The 15,468-nt window shown below is 37.7% G+C and overlaps 3 protein-coding genes across 4 annotated transcripts; 1 reads left to right on the forward strand and 2 right to left on the reverse strand.

The window, feature by feature from the left end:
• The first annotated feature begins 2,822 nt into the window (after positions 1–2,822).
• On the forward strand, positions 2,823–5,931 carry LOC137711249 (protein FAR1-RELATED SEQUENCE 5). Of its 2 annotated transcripts, XM_068450489.2 has the most exons (3): positions 2,823–5,003; positions 5,175–5,504; positions 5,634–5,931. In XM_068450489.2, the coding sequence occupies exons 1-3, from the start codon at positions 3,261–3,263 to the stop codon at positions 5,799–5,801; spliced, it is 2,241 nt and encodes a 746-aa protein (XP_068306590.2). In that variant the 5' UTR covers positions 2,823–3,260; the 3' UTR covers positions 5,802–5,931. The 2 variants fall into 2 exon arrangements, with proteins under 2 accessions (XP_068306590.2, XP_068306584.2); XM_068450483.2 differs by having other exon boundaries at positions 3,125–5,504.
• LOC137711262 (diacylglycerol O-acyltransferase 2D) lies at positions 5,685–9,632 on the reverse strand. The gene is made up of 10 exons (XM_068450502.2): positions 9,221–9,632; positions 9,041–9,115; positions 8,718–8,803; positions 8,380–8,486; positions 8,103–8,258; positions 7,868–7,954; positions 7,482–7,579; positions 7,107–7,194; positions 6,470–6,578; positions 5,685–5,869 (listed from the first exon to the last, which is right to left on the reverse strand). The coding sequence occupies exons 1-9, from the start codon at positions 9,397–9,399 to the stop codon at positions 6,477–6,479; spliced, it is 978 nt and encodes a 325-aa protein (XP_068306603.2). The 5' UTR covers positions 9,400–9,632; the 3' UTR covers positions 5,685–5,869; positions 6,470–6,476.
• Positions 9,633–14,304: 4,672 nt separating this feature from the next.
• LOC148690820 (uncharacterized) lies at positions 14,305–15,192 on the reverse strand. Its single transcript, XM_088686987.1, has 3 exons — positions 14,954–15,192; positions 14,689–14,859; positions 14,305–14,585 (listed from the first exon to the last, which is right to left on the reverse strand). Exons 1-3 carry the CDS (start codon positions 15,086–15,088, stop codon positions 14,388–14,390), a joined length of 504 nt encoding a protein of 167 aa, XP_088543113.1. The 5' UTR covers positions 15,089–15,192; the 3' UTR covers positions 14,305–14,387.
• Positions 15,193–15,468: the final 276 nt, after the last annotated feature.

Consider the following 15,468-nt stretch of genomic DNA (forward strand, 5'->3'; position numbering starts at 1 on the left):
TGTTTGATTCACCATATTGTGCCTTTATTTATAGTAGAAATGGTAAAATATTTCCATTTAGAATTACAACATTTAATAGGTAATCTAATCCTAATGAGAATATATAATACTTTCCCAGATTCCCTAGGATTTACACAATCACATTTCTATTCTAAATATGACTGCAACAGTCTCCCTTGAGTGTGTAAATACTCAACAAACCATCGCCACGACCACGATGACCTTGGGCCCGTGGTTGGGCTTGGCGCCCATTGCCACGACCACGATGATTCTTTTGTCGCTTATGGCTGCTAGAATAGCTCGCATGCGCTTCAGGATCGACGTTCGAGCCAGTGGATCGAGCTTGATGGTTCTTCATCAAAAGCTGGTTCTGCTTTTCAGCAAGAAGTAAAACAGAGATCAAATCCGAAAACTTGGTGAATTTATGTGCCCTATATTGTTGTTGTAGGACAATAATGGTGGCATGGAAGGTCGAATAGGTATTCTCCAGCAGATCTGATTCAGTTAGTTCCACTTTGCAGAATTTCAACAAAGAACGGATTCTACAAACTTCAGAGTTGTATTCATTCACAGACTTAAAGTCTTGGAAGCGAAGATGCTGCTAGTCGTGTCTTGCTTCAGGCAAGTATATGTCTTTCTGGTGATCGAAACGATCGGCCAGAGCAAGCCAGAGGGTGCGTGGGTCCTCCTCAGCGAGATACTCAGTCTGTAGTGCATCATAGATGTGTCTTCGAATGAAGATCATTGCAATAGCCTTCTAAGCTTCGTCAACAGGTTTGTCAGCGATAGGTGCCTCGATGGTAGCTCTAATGTCATTTGCAGTGAGATGGAGTTTCACGTCTTGAACCCACTTCAGAAAGTTTCTTCCGGAGATTTCTAGAGCAGAGAAATCGAGCTTGTTCAAGTTCGACATGTCCCTAAAACGGAGGGATAAAATGTGATTAGTTATATGGTAAGTCATAGACATATATCGTATAACATACAGGTTCTATAGACATGTAATGGTTTAATTTATGCATGAAAACTACGGGTTTCATGTGGTATGTTTTGAATGAAAACTTCAGGTTTCAAAGGCACTAAATTTGAAACTACAGGTTCAATTTAGTTTTATGAACAATTAGTTCATAATGAGAGGTTCCTGCAAAAAACACAGAATGCAATAATGGATTTGAGTTGTATTTAGGAACTCAAGTGTGAGAGCTTCGTTACTACGAAAGTATGTGACGATTCAAAGTATAAAAATAAATTATTGAATCGTTAATGTCCAAAAGTGATCTTCTGGTCAATAATTTTGGATTCATTATCAGATTAATGGACTGCATGTCACTTTTAATTAATTCAATAAATCGGGCCATACAGGGTCAATTGTAGAAGTTAAATTATATTAAAATAATATTATTAGATCGAAAATAGAGCCCCAAAAATAATATGGGCTTAGTGTTGTGGGTAATAGGGCACGGGTTGGGTGCCTTAAATATAAGGCGAGGCCCAAAAAAAGACCTTGGGGTGGTCTGCAGACCCCGGTGAAGGGAGGAAACCTCTGCCGCAAGTTTGGTTTCGAAATTTGACCGTGAGGGGGGCATGGAAACAAGCCCAGCACACGCTAGCTTGTGGGCGAGCACGCGGGAAAGCCCAGTGAAAGCTGGGACCTAGGTATTGGGCACGGGAAACTAAGCCCAGCGCATGGGCTGGCTGCTGATGATGCAGGCCGTGACACAGGGGGCCCAACAAGCTAGACTTGTGGGCTGTGGACCAGAAACTAGGGCTGCAGGCCCGTGGTTGTGGAGCAGCAAGCCCTACAAGGGCTGCGCAGGTAGTCCAAGGGCATTAGGGTGATGCCATCCCATGGTGAGACAAAAAACATACCTAATTTTCGAACCTAGGGTTTCAGAAAAACCCAAATTTGCTTCTAATTTAATTTTATATTTTGACTCACAAATTCCACATAACAATTTAATTGTGCGATGCATGAAACGAATATATATATTGAAAAATATATGAACATATACAATATATCTATCGAAAGGAAAATATAAACATAGAGGGGTTCATGCATCATGGGGAATGTTTTCATGCTTTGTGGACGTTTCAAATATCTTCATTTATTTAAAGCGTACCTGATTAGTAGAAAACAAATAAGCCTTTGAATGTGGTGGATGATAGTCTCCTCCTATGATGCGTCAATTCCTCAGCTTCTGGCAAGAGCGTGCTGATAACGTGTTGTAGGTCTATTTGATTAAGCGATCTAGGGTTGGAGAGAGAGAGGGGCGCGGCAAGCTTTAGAGAGAAGAGAGATTGATTTAACTGTGAGGTGTGTTTGATTCACCTCATTGTGCCTTTATTTATAGTAGTAGAAAGGGTAAAACCTTTCCCTTTAGGATTACAACATTTAATAGGTAATCTAATCCTAATATGAATATATAATACTTTCCCAAATTCCCTAGGATTTACACAATCACATTCTTATTCAAAATATGACAGCAACAATTTTAACGATTTGTTCTCAATGAAAATATTTTTGATATGAATATATTTTATAAAAAATTCAAGTGAATTTTTTTTAATACATTGATATTTTTACACTAAGGATATTTCGCTACTCCATTTGAAATTACTCCGAAGTTCCATCATTTTGTCACTTTTATACAAAGGATATTTCGCTTGGTCTACAATCAAAACATATAAAAAAAAATCGATCAAGTGCATATATATTATAAAATATCAGTAAACATAGAATAAAATATAATATAATATTGACTCAACGCACATCTTTTTTGCCGAGTGTGAAAAGGGTTTTAAGGAAGGATCCAACGGCACGAAACGTGGTAATCCCTGATACTCCTGAAGGTTTCGTCAAGTACCAAATCATCTGCCCTAAACCCCCGCCACACTCCACCACTCCCCCTCCTCTTCCCCCTCTCTTTCTCTCTCACTCACTCTGTTGGTTACTGCTCTGAACGTTCAATTCACGTGCCATCTCGCTCCTCCGCACTCCCGGGCGCTGCCAAAACATCTCCAGAGTGAAGATTTTTGTACCCATTTGCAATTTCTCCTTCTTCCTGCTCAAATGGATCGCCTCCAAGGTTCTAGCTTTCCCTTTAAAATCCAAAATTTCCATCAAAATTATGCATTTTTTTATATTTTCCTATTGGCCCAATTTTGTTCGTTGTAATTTATGATTGAATTGGTGATTTATAGCATTTTGGTTTTAATTTAAGCAAGAGAGAAAGAAAAATAAATTCATAGTTCCATGTGAAAAAATGGAGTTTGAACCGTTGAGCTTGGGTAATGATGATGTTCTTGAATTCGACATGATGGGTCTGGGTTACATTGACCAACCTGTTGACCATGATGACCTCCTTCATGATTCTCCTGCCACTGCTATTCCCACTCCTACTGGTTCCGATGTTGTCAGTAGCGTTGCTATTTTGGAGCATTACATCCCGGAAGGAGACAGTAGCCTTGAACCCTGTGAGGGGATGGAATTCGAATCCGAGGAGGCTGCCAAGGCCTTTTACAATTCCTATGCTCGCCGCATTGGCTTCAGTACTCGTGTCAGCATGTCTCGTCGCTCCAGGCGCGATGGCGCCATCATTCAGCGGTCTTTTGTTTGCGCCAAGGAGGGATTTCGTGTCAACAAGAATGGGAAGTCTGGGTCTGACTGCGAAGGGCGGGCCAAGCGCCCCCGAGCAGAGACCCGAGTTGGTTGTAAGGCCATGTTGGTAATAAAGGTTCACGACTCTGGGAGATGGGTTGTGTCTGCTTTTGTTAAGGAGCATAACCATGAGCTCGTTCCACCTGATAAGGTGCATTCCCTTCGCTCTCATCGTCATGTCTCGGGTTCTGCAAAGTCTTTGATTGATACCTTGCAGGGTGCTGGGATCGGCCCCAGGGGAATTATGTCTGCCCTCATCAAAGAATATGGTGGTATTAGGAATGTTGGCTTCACGGAGCGTGACTGCAGGAATTACATGAGGAGTTGTAAGCAAAGGACCCTTGGAGGCGACACTCAGCTGCTCTTGGATTACTTGAAGAACAGGCAAGCTAAGGACCCAGCATTCTTCTTTGCTGTGCAGGGAGATGAAGATCAGTGCATGGGCAATTTCTTCTGGGTTGATCCTAAGGCAAGGAATGACTATACTTACTTTGGTGACACTGTTACCTTTGACACAACTTACAGGTCAAACCGCTATCGGTTGCCTTTTGCACCTTTCACAGGGGTTAACCATCATGGACAGCCTGTATTTTTTGGATGTGCCCTCCTGATAAATGAATCTGAGGCATCGTTTCTGTGGCTTTTCAAAACATGGCTCAAGGCAATGTCTGGCCAGCCTCCACTGTCAATTACGACTGATCATGATCGGGTGATTACCATGGCCATTACCCAGGTTTTCCCCGAGACTCGACACCGCTTCTGCAAGTGGCACATATTTAAAGAATGCCAAGAGAAGTTGTCCTCTGTGCTTTGTGAGCATTCCAACTTTGAAGCAGAGCTTCATAAATGTGTCAACCTGAGTGAATCAATTGAAGAGTTTGAGTCTTGTTGGCTGTCCCTAACTGGTAAATATGATCTCGGGGAGCATAAATGGCTTCAATCGATGTATGCTGATCGGCAGCAGTGGGTCCCTGTGTACCTGAGGGGCACCTTCTTTGCAGAAATGTCGGTAACACAGTGCAGTGATAGCATGAACTCTTATTTTGATGGATATGTCAATGCATCAACAGCTCTACAGCTGTTTGTTAAGCAGTATGAGAAAGCTGTTGAAAGTCGGTATGAGAAAGAAGTGAGGGCAGATTATGATACCATAAACACTGCTCCGGTTCTTAAGACCCCTTCGCCCATGGAGAAACAGGCAGCTGGGCTTTACACGAGGAAATTGTTTACGAAATTTCAAGAGGAGTTGGTTGAGACGTTAACATTTTTGGCAACCAAGGTTGAGGACGAGGAGGCAGGATCCATTTTTCAAGTTGCTAAATTTGGGGAGAGTCATAAAGCTTATACGGTTAGATTTAACGTTCATGAGATGAAAGCATGTTGTAATCTAACCGTTCATGAGATGAAAGCATGTTGTAGTTGCCAGATGTTTGAGTTTTCTGGCCTTCTTTGCGCACACATCTTGACAGTTTTTAGGGTGACAAATGTTCTCACTCTGCCATCTCATTTCATTCTGAAGCGTTGGACGAGGAATGCCAAGAGTGGTGTCGTGTTGGAGGAACATGCTGGCGATTTGTTGAATAAGCCACAAGAATCTCTACCAGTGCGGTACAATAATCTGCGTCACGAGGCACTTAAATATGTTGACGAAGGGATTACAACTGCTGAAATTTATAATGTGGCAATGGATGCCCTTCAAGTGGCTGCAAATAAAGTTGCCACTGAAATGCAGAACGGCAGGAGAGCGGCCACAACAAATACAGCTGGAAGAGAAGATTGGTTTCGTTTGGGAAATCAATCAAACAATACCTTCGGTGATCATAAACGCGGTTTTGAAACTCTATCCGCGGTCAGTTTCCTTCTGTAACCACTTGAAACCTCTTACCTATATGATAGCATTAGAGCTACATCTGTTACGTTTTCATTTTTCGATTCTTTGAGTTGATGGTTAATTTTGCAATTCAATTCGATATTGCAGGATCACCAGGACAAGAAAATGCAGAAACTAGAGCGTCAACTCGAGCGCGCACGACGGAAATGTGAATCGTATAGAGCTAACTTGCTATCGGTTTTGAAAGATATTGAGGAGCAAAAGTTAGAGCTCTCTGTTAAAGTTGAAAACATTAAGTTGAGAATGAAAGAGTAGTGTTCAATGTTCTCTCTGTCCCCCCTGTGTGTCCCCGGCCAGTCTCCGGCATATAATACGCGGCGCACCTGGATATTATATGTGAACAAATTATGGTTAAAACCATGCACTGGTGATACCATTTTACTTATTTTACTACCACACGATAATTTTTGTGCGTAAGCAATTAGGATCAATGTCACATCAAGTAGGGACGAGTGTGACAAACAATTAATTGAAAAATGGAATAAGTGTCTTCACTACGGGCTTCGACCCTATATAAATTATAAACTACTAAATTGATTAATAAAGTATGAATTAATACAAGCATAAATATGTTGCTCCAGATGAAGGTTTTGACTACTAGCTAAGTCATCAAGAGCGATTTTACAATCTGACTTTATAGTTAATACAATGTGTAATCGCTAAATTTCCCAGAAAATGAATAGAAGAAAAAGAAGAAAAACTAACGAAAAATCTTCAAAAACTTTAGTTTTAATCAAAAGGAAAAAATAAAGGTGTAAATGAATAGTACCAGGAATGATTTTTCAAGGTAAAAATGTCCTTAACTTAAAAGTAAACAGTTCCAGAAGTGTTTCACTAAGATTTTCAAAAAAATAAAATAAAATAAAAAAAACCCCAGAGAAGAGGGAGCTGCATGTATAGGTGTACACAGTTAGAGTACGTACGAACTGTTCAAAGAATTTTCAATTGGAGATCAGCGTGTCCAACCCGTGCCTTGTGCCGTTCGAAAAGATCCTGCAGTGCTGCAACAAACTGACCGTGCACTTCATTCACCTGTAAAAAGAAAATAGAAGCATGAACTCCGACATTTTAGCCATCACCGGTCTAGTAGGCCACGAAATTTTCAAACTTCAGTATATATAACTTCGTGGAGCTGCAGCAGCCAGTGACTCCCATCACCCCGATAAACTTCAGTTCATGGATTTCGCTTATGGGATGGAACTAAATCTATATCCAATAGGCTTTTGAATACATTAATAGCTCTTGACATGGGAAGAGTTCCTCAAGTCAACAAGTAATACATGCTATGGAGTTTCAATTGCAAAAGAAACCGAAGATGGAGATGGATGTGGTACGGAATAGGCATTGAACATTACAACTTTGGTTTTGCGAGACGTCTTGTTTTTTAAGGCAAGATTAGATGCATTAAATCAAGCATGATGCATGTGGAAGATGAAGTTCGGGGCAACAGAAAGAGTGCTAAAAAGTAAGTTGGAACTGTCCAAGCACAGTTTTCCCATGATTGAATCTTCAGAGAGAACCAAACACATACGTTATGCTCAGTTTTGGTGGAATCCATACCTCTTCCATGCTGGGTTGTGGAGTCTTCTTGACATCAATTGGTTTTCCGACCACCACGTGCATTGGATGACTGTAGGGTACAGGACTTCTGCATTCAAGAAGCATGATATGAACAATTAACAGTAGCCAAAAATCATAGCGTTGCTAACATTCAAACATCACAAATGTACAAATATACATAACTAATTCCTTGTTTGGTTAGAAAAAGAAACAAATCCTTCAATAGTAATATAACTTCTCAATCTAATTTCACCGGAATAGTTTTTCCTTTTGAGATTTAACAGACATACTTTCCAAAGCTAATTGCAAAGATAGAAGTTCTACAATTGCTATTAAGACGATGACGATATAGTATCTTAAACTCAAAATGCATACCCAAATAATCCCCAGAAGAAAACTGGGGTGAACTTGATAGCTCTAGCAAACTTCAAAATCAATTCCCCACTTGGTTTCCACCACTTGTAAACATTTGACTGCAACATGGATGGATCATAAGAAAAGAAATGGGAATATCATTCCATCTTTAGATGAAGCAAATGCATTAGAGATGAGAAAAGTATAATCAGCAATCCCAATAAATGGATGTGGTTTCACATAGAGATTGCAACAAACTAATCTTAATAGCTAGAAAACCGTTAACATCAATACATGTTTGGACCAGAAAAGCCAGCACACAGACGCAAAACAGATACCATGTGACTGGGTAGTAGAAGACTTAATAGGTGGAAAAACTAGATTGAAAATGCCAAAAATGGCAATACCTGACCAAAGCAGAAAACTGGAACCAGGGGATTACCCAGCTCCATGGCTATGCGAACAAATCCTCTTCTCGACTTGAGGAATGCTATCTACAAAGTAAGAACGGATTAGCAATTAGAAACGGAATTACAATTGAGAAAACAGACACCAGCTGATTGTCAGATGAGCGCATATAGCAACAGATGACCAGATGAAAAAGTAGAGCAAAAGCAAAAGAAAGATTTTATAGATGTAAACCTCACTGCCATGCTCCATATAAAATGTCTCCTGCACTCCACCAGGCACAATGATGCAACTATAACCAGCAGATAAGTGGGAGATAAAATTACTCCTTGTGGCCGGTGTAAGACCCAGCCATGTCCATACATGTCTCAGGAATGGTGTGTAGAACACCTAAACATAATTCCCAACACAGAATCAGCAAAAGTATAGAACATAGATAAGAGACTGTAGGGAAAAAGGTTGAGACATGAATTGAAGAAAGAGTGGTGCCAACTAAGTGAAGATGTCTTACCGCGCTACTCGCAAGGACCTTAATTTTGGGGAGAGGCAAGAACCCAGTAAGGTCAGCAAGTGCAACAACACCAATTGGCAAAACCGAATGTGGTTCATAACCAAAGACTGCATCAACCAAAGATAGCCAAAATGCCACTCCTATTATTAATTCATCACAGCTTCTAACGTGATATAAATACATTGGGAAACATGCAAAGGTTTGACCATTCACAAACTTTTACTAAAAAATAGAACTAGAGGGACACTAAACCGTGGTTTATGTCCATTTAGTGTACTTCGGTTTTATTTTTGATTAAAAGTTTGTAACCGGTTCTACTTCCATAAAAGAGGAGATACCATAAGAGCGATTAGGATCAAAGGCATTGATGTCCTCTGCGTACAGAGTCACGGGAAAATAAGCACAGGCATGCTTACATATGTACCTGAAAATCCAATCCAAACCAACATAAATTACTTTTATACGTGTCAGTACCGCTTTGTGCAGGACGTCTTGTCTTTAACTAATCCGATACTGTAAATAAAAAGCCTAAGCTCTACACCCTAAAACCATCAACGTCACTAAATATTATCAAATTTGAAATTAATAAATTGCGCAAATGACGTCTCTCAAAAACCAGCAATCCAATTCCCAAAGAGCCCGAAAAGGGTGCAACTTTTACCTGGAAAGCGATCTTCCTAGTTTGCTCTTATCATCAACTGGGATGATCATAAACAATACAAGCAACCCAAGTACACTGGAAAATTTCAAAATTTTCACCAAATAAATCAATAAATTAATGACAAAATTAAAAAAACCAAATTAGGGGAGAAAAAAAAGCCTGAGAAAGATGAACACTTACAGAAGGGCCTTGGAGAATGGAAGGAAGAAGATTGTGAAGAGAACCAGAGCCGCGTTGAAATGGATTGTACCCAGCCAAATACCCAGAGCCAGAACCATGTGCAAAACATTTGACCCGAATATTTCTCTGCCTTTGAAAACCGCCATCTTCTGAGATTCCTCCTCCTTCATCTCCACCATTTCTGCTTCTGCAACTTCTTCTTCTTGTCCTTTGGGAGCAATTTAATCCGACCCAACAAATTAAATTGTTAATAAAGATGGAAACTTGGGCGGGTTCGAGAAGATGTGGTCACTGTTGAGCGGCATCGGTGTCAGCTGTCACCGTCCCAGCTCCCTTCTCTCAAATGTTCTGGGTCTTTCTCTGTTACGCGCATCATTGCATCACTTTCTATCGGTGAGGCAAATAAAAGACCAAGAAAGTGAGCAAAACAGACTCGTCCACCAATTTTTTATTTAACAAATTTGGTACAACCATCTCCACCCTACGACAATGTTTCATGTTTACCGCTGCTGTTAAATAATACAGTGTCAATTTTATACGCCACGTTCTGCGGTTTAAATATGTTTTTGTTACAAATTGAATTTAAGATTTTTCAATTAACATTACTTAACAATAAAGAGTACTATTACTTGATCGTATTACTAAGTAGTAAATTTTATTTTCATTTTTAACCATGATGCAATTTCGCCGTTGAAACCAGCACTTATTTTTGTTTAGTCATTTGATTATTGTTCCAAACATTTATATATTTTTTATCCAAAAAATTGTGTTGGTATTTACTTGATCATAATTATAAAACACTAAATGATTTTTAATTTTAGTAAGTTTTTACAAGATGATCTTTCGAAGAGTATATGATAAATGAATAAATTGGATCATGTAATACACGATCGGGTAGACGAATTGAGTAGTTAACACTTTTATAAAAAGTGAGGTTTTTTTTTAAGTGCATTTTTGCTGAGCACATTCAAGGGGTAGTGATGCACCTTATTATTTACTGTTAGATGAGTTTAAATCTCGAGATTTGTTGTAGATAAATTAAATCAAAATCATCCAACGATAATCAATGATGTAATGAGCATCACCATCACTTATGGATGATGAGCAAAATAATTCCACTTTTGGTTTACTTTCTTTATCTTCTTTATTGAATTTAGGGGTATGTGAATTTTTTACTTTCCACACACGTCTCTTAATTTCAATCGTCGAATTTTGAATTAAAGAAAATCAAAAGCAAAAGTTAACAACGAATTTGTGAGAACTTAAAATAAATGTGTGAATAGCACCACCTTTGGATTAAATTTCAAAATGGCGTGAGTGATATGCCTATGTTAGTATTATAGTAAGAAAAATGTTGATAATATCATTAACTATAATTCATTACCAATCTTAGCCGAGATCCAACTTTCCATTCAAATTCTGTCATTTTTGCCTATACGTGCGATTGGTTAAATTTGAGAGAATTTGAATTAAAAATTCTATTTAGATTAGTTTAATCACATAATTATTATATTGAATTTTTTTTCTTAACTACAGACCTAACATACAACTTACAAGACAATGTAGTTCTTAAAGCAAACAGGGAATTTGATGCAAAGCCAAGCACAATATCGTTCTTGAATTCATACAGCAGATCTCATTTATTATGATAAAACTTTAGGGTGGAATCATCCTCATACCTATTTTTACCATCCATACATCTCTTGGTAATTTATGTCATTTGATATTCTTTAATTCATTTAATTCAACGATCAGAAAGTGAGAAGATTGTGTAAAAAGTAAGAAAAAATGTGTGAATATTACTACCCAAACTTTATTGTTGTTGTTGGCGGTCAACTACATATCTAACACGTTACCACACCACAAAGATACTTTATGCAAATGAATAATGTTCTTTACACACTTATGTTTATTTTTTACATATCCTTATTAACATTTGGTTAATAATCTTTTTTAATTTATTCGATTTAAAAATGTAAAATTAAAATACATATATTAATGAGTAAACATAAATACGTGAATAACATAATCAACCTTTTTCCAAAACATGACGCACATGCAGTCGACCAACGCTTGACCAACTTTTCACAACTGTACCAAATTCCCAACGGCAGTAATGACTACTATTCAACGAAAGACCATAGTTTTGCTTCACCCCGCACGGAACGTCCATTTTTCACATGTCATTGAGGTGGACTGCCATCTCATTTCTATATTCTTCCCGTATTCTTTTATTTGTATGATTACGATTAAACCACATTAATATTTTATATTTCTATTACTTTTTGTTTTATTATTTTTATAAAAAATTAATATAAAATATTGACGTAGCTTAACCGTGACCACACATCACCAGAGAGCATGGAAAGTATGGAAATGGAAGGGCAAACAATCCACCTCCCATTCTGAAAGTGTGTTTGCTTCTGAAATTAGGCAAGTAAAAGATGCAGTTTACCACGCATTAATTACACGTGAACAACAACCAGTAGTGATTAGAGAGCAGTTATTTGTATGATCACGGTTAAACCACATCAATATTTTATATTCCTATTACTTTTTGTTTTATTATTTTTATAAAAAATTAATATAAAATATTGACATGGCTTAACCGTGACCACACATCACTAGAGGGCATTGAAAGTATGGAAATGGAAGGGCAAACAATCCACCTCCCATTCTGAAAGTGTGTTTGCTTCTGAAATTAGGCAAGTAAAAGATGCAGTTTACCACGCATTAATTACACGTGAACAACAACCGGTAGTGATTAGAGAGCAGTTACATAAATTTGTCACTGGATCCCTTTCCACCTAATCCTCCTTATAAAACAATCCAGGCGACCGGGCCCATGAAATTTGATCTAACGGTTAAAATTATTATAATTTTTAGAATGTCTCACTGTTTTTAGCCGTTAGATCAAATTTCAAAAGCCTAGATTGTTTGATGAGGAGAATTAGGTGGAAGGGATCCGGAGAGGATCCCTTTCCATATTTGTCCATATTTAATTTTAATTTTTTTTTTAAAGAGACCAGCTGGTGACTTTGTCATGCATTCCACTCTTCCGGAGGTTGGAAAGACTCACAAAGACATTTTAGTCTTTCCCTGGCCATCATCATGCGATTCACTAGCGTTAGGAATCGAACCCAAGACGTGCCGTGTGAAGTACGAGTCTGGAATTCATCACCAATTACTGGGTCAACCCGTCAACCCGTGGTGGTTTATTTGTCCGCATTTTATAAGTTTGCTCTTTGTATCAAATCAAAAGCCTTTCTATCTGTTACAAGTTCGACTAATCTCATTAACTAACTTTTAGTCCAAGACCAACTCCAACATTTAGATCCAGACATAAGTATTTGGGTTTAAACCCAAATAATGTCATCTAAAGCTGAGACCCAAAACCTACACAAATTGAGTTTGAATCCAAATCAATACTCAAATTTGGGATCAGATTTGGCTAACTCAAATCTTGAGTGAGCCTCACTTTTTTCTTTTTAAAATGTGGCTGCAAACAGTTAGTGACTGACAACTGAGCATCCCATGGAAGGGCCCTAGTTGTCCAAAGGTAATGTGAATCCTTCGATTTTTGGACCGTTGGCTATAAACGGTCCATATCATACTCCTTTTTTTTAGCAATCTTTTGAAATTGAACTAACAGTTCATATTCGTTTTATTCAAATCCAACGGTAAAAAAAAATTCAACGGTTAAAAAAAAATTCAAGGGCAAAATAATAAAATACATGTTTGGTGTGTGTAATGAAGTTTGGTTGGTTGGTGTGTACAATGAAGCTTGGTTTGTTGAGTAGTGACTAGTAATTTTGGAAATTTTACTGGGATTTAATTCTTTTATGTTAAAACATTCATAAAATTAAAGTAAGATAACATAACTCAAAGTTACCAAAAAAATCCTACTAAAAAAAAAATTGGGTTAAATTCATTCTACAACAATTTAATACATTTTAGGTCTTGTAATTTAGGTCATGAGTAGGGCCGCCCTTGAAGGAGTGCAAGAGTTGCACACGCATAGGGCCACCAAAATTTTTAACGTGATACAATACCTATAGGTTATATATGTTGTTGTGCACTAGTATAACAAAGTTTTCTCTTAGCACAAGTGGTGTTTCTTTGTTCAGTTTCATGTGAGATTTGTGGGTTCAAATCCCATCACCGCCTCCAGTCTTGGTGCTTTGTCTTTTAGGTGATCATAACCAGACTTATTTACTATTGGTACTTCTTCAAATTAAAAACCTTCTATATATTGTTACATAAAATTATATGCTGCTGTGGTTTACAACTCAAAATTAGAGTGTTAGATACGAATTTAGAAGTGGCGGACAATTGGACATTGATCGGGAGAAGTATATAAACAGTATCAGAAGTTTCTGGCAACGATGAACGTTCGATGGTGGCAACCAATCAGTTGGTACATGCAAAAAGTTTAAGGTTTCATGACCCTGTTACGTTTTGGTATCTAATTTGGTTTGTATTGACTTTTTGGTTGAATTCTTTGTTTGGTGGAGAGATTTTTTTATTACTGAGTTGACTAAGATTTGGATTTACTTCCAATTAGGATTAGGATTCTCATTGTAGGACTTTAGGGTTAGTTTATTTTGTGTGCCGTCACCATTAATGTAGAGAGTTATCTCTCTTTTAGTTTTTGGAGTGGAGGTCAGCGTTTGAAGTTATAATAAGTGTGGCAAATTCATAGCTTTGAGAGAGACTTCTCCATTTGTTTTGGATACTCTACTGTTTGGTTTAGAGTTTGCAAGTTGTGGAATTTGCGTTGTGAGAGTTAAACAATCTTTTGTAATCTCAATTTGTTTTGTGAAATTTTTCTTCATGCTTTGCCCGTGCACATAGGTTTTATACACCGAATCACATAAATCTCTAGTCTTATTTTGAGATTGTTTGTTTTAGCTTTCGCCTATGACTTTGATATTTGGTACTTTATTAGAATTTGCTTACATATACACATAAAAGTATAACACATGTAATGCAACTGGCAAACTCTTAATTTAGCGGCCACGAAGTAAAGAGATTAGAGGAAATTGATGAAAAGAGGGGGAGTTAGGGAGGAAATTGATGAAACCAATTATTATCTTGATGGATTAACATGTGGCATCGACAATTAATTAATTAATGCGGAAAATAATATTTCAGGATGATTAATTAATTAACATCCCATTCTCCTCCGTCTAAACCATTCTCTCATCTGAATAATGGAAGCAACATTTTTCTTTCTTCTGCCCTTTTTGCAACAATTTGGCTTCCTCACATATGCTTCTGAAGATCCTTGCCCAATTTCCTCAGATGCTTCAATAGTGACGCAGCTTGAACTTGATGCATTTTCCACATCCATCTCATGGCTTATCTAAATTGGGGAGGATGAAAAATATTTCAAAGATATTACTAAATTCATAGCGAAAAAGAAGATATGAAAAAAATTCTACCAAAAAATATTCATTCCTGCTTACCTGCAAAACACGCTTCTCGAGCATAGCTACTCTCTCAACCAGTGTGCTTTTGTGATGTGCTTCTTCAATTGCAGATGACAAAGTCTTACGCTGATCATCTTCTGGTTCCAAGGAGGTAGGACAAGAAGAATGCTTGGCTGATAGGCAATGCTTGTGTTCCAAGAACTGCAGCTGTAAACCATGGAGATGGTGAATCTATGAGCATATGCGCAAGCTCATAAAATAAAACTATCAATGGGAAAAATAAAATGAAGAGACATTTTACCAAACGATCAAGTCGATCCAATCTTTGGAGAATCGGCATTGGTAAACTGATTTCTTCCTTTCTATTTTTATCCATGATCGAGATGTGGATGTAACTACATTGACTAAAGTATAAACAAATAGCAGATTCAAGCATGCATTTTTTCTTTTTTGTAGCTAAATTGTAAAAGTATAACGTTTTACAAGAAATTTGGGCTTATAATTTTGAAACTTTTAAGAGCATGGACAACGCTTCCATTTTAGAAGCAGCTTTTAAGGGCAACCACCTTGCCATACGTTCACTCTGACTACTACAAGTTTTCTTCTAGAAATACATATTTTTTATTTATTTATTCTTATCTCATCATCTCTTATCTTCACAAGATTTTGCTTTCAATATATCTCTTTCCAATCTCTCTTCCTTGTCAGAAGTGATGGGTTGGCGTTTAACTCTAAGATCCTATTTGGTGGGCTGAATGGAATTGGATTTTATGGATATGATTGAATTGGTTAAGTTTTCGGGATCAGTTAAGTTTT

Source organism: Pyrus communis, chromosome 15, assembly GCF_041283825.1.
Source record: "Pyrus communis isolate YQ-2024b chromosome 15, ASM4128382v1, whole genome shotgun sequence".
NCBI classification, from domain to species: Eukaryota; Viridiplantae; Streptophyta; class Magnoliopsida; order Rosales; family Rosaceae; genus Pyrus; species Pyrus communis.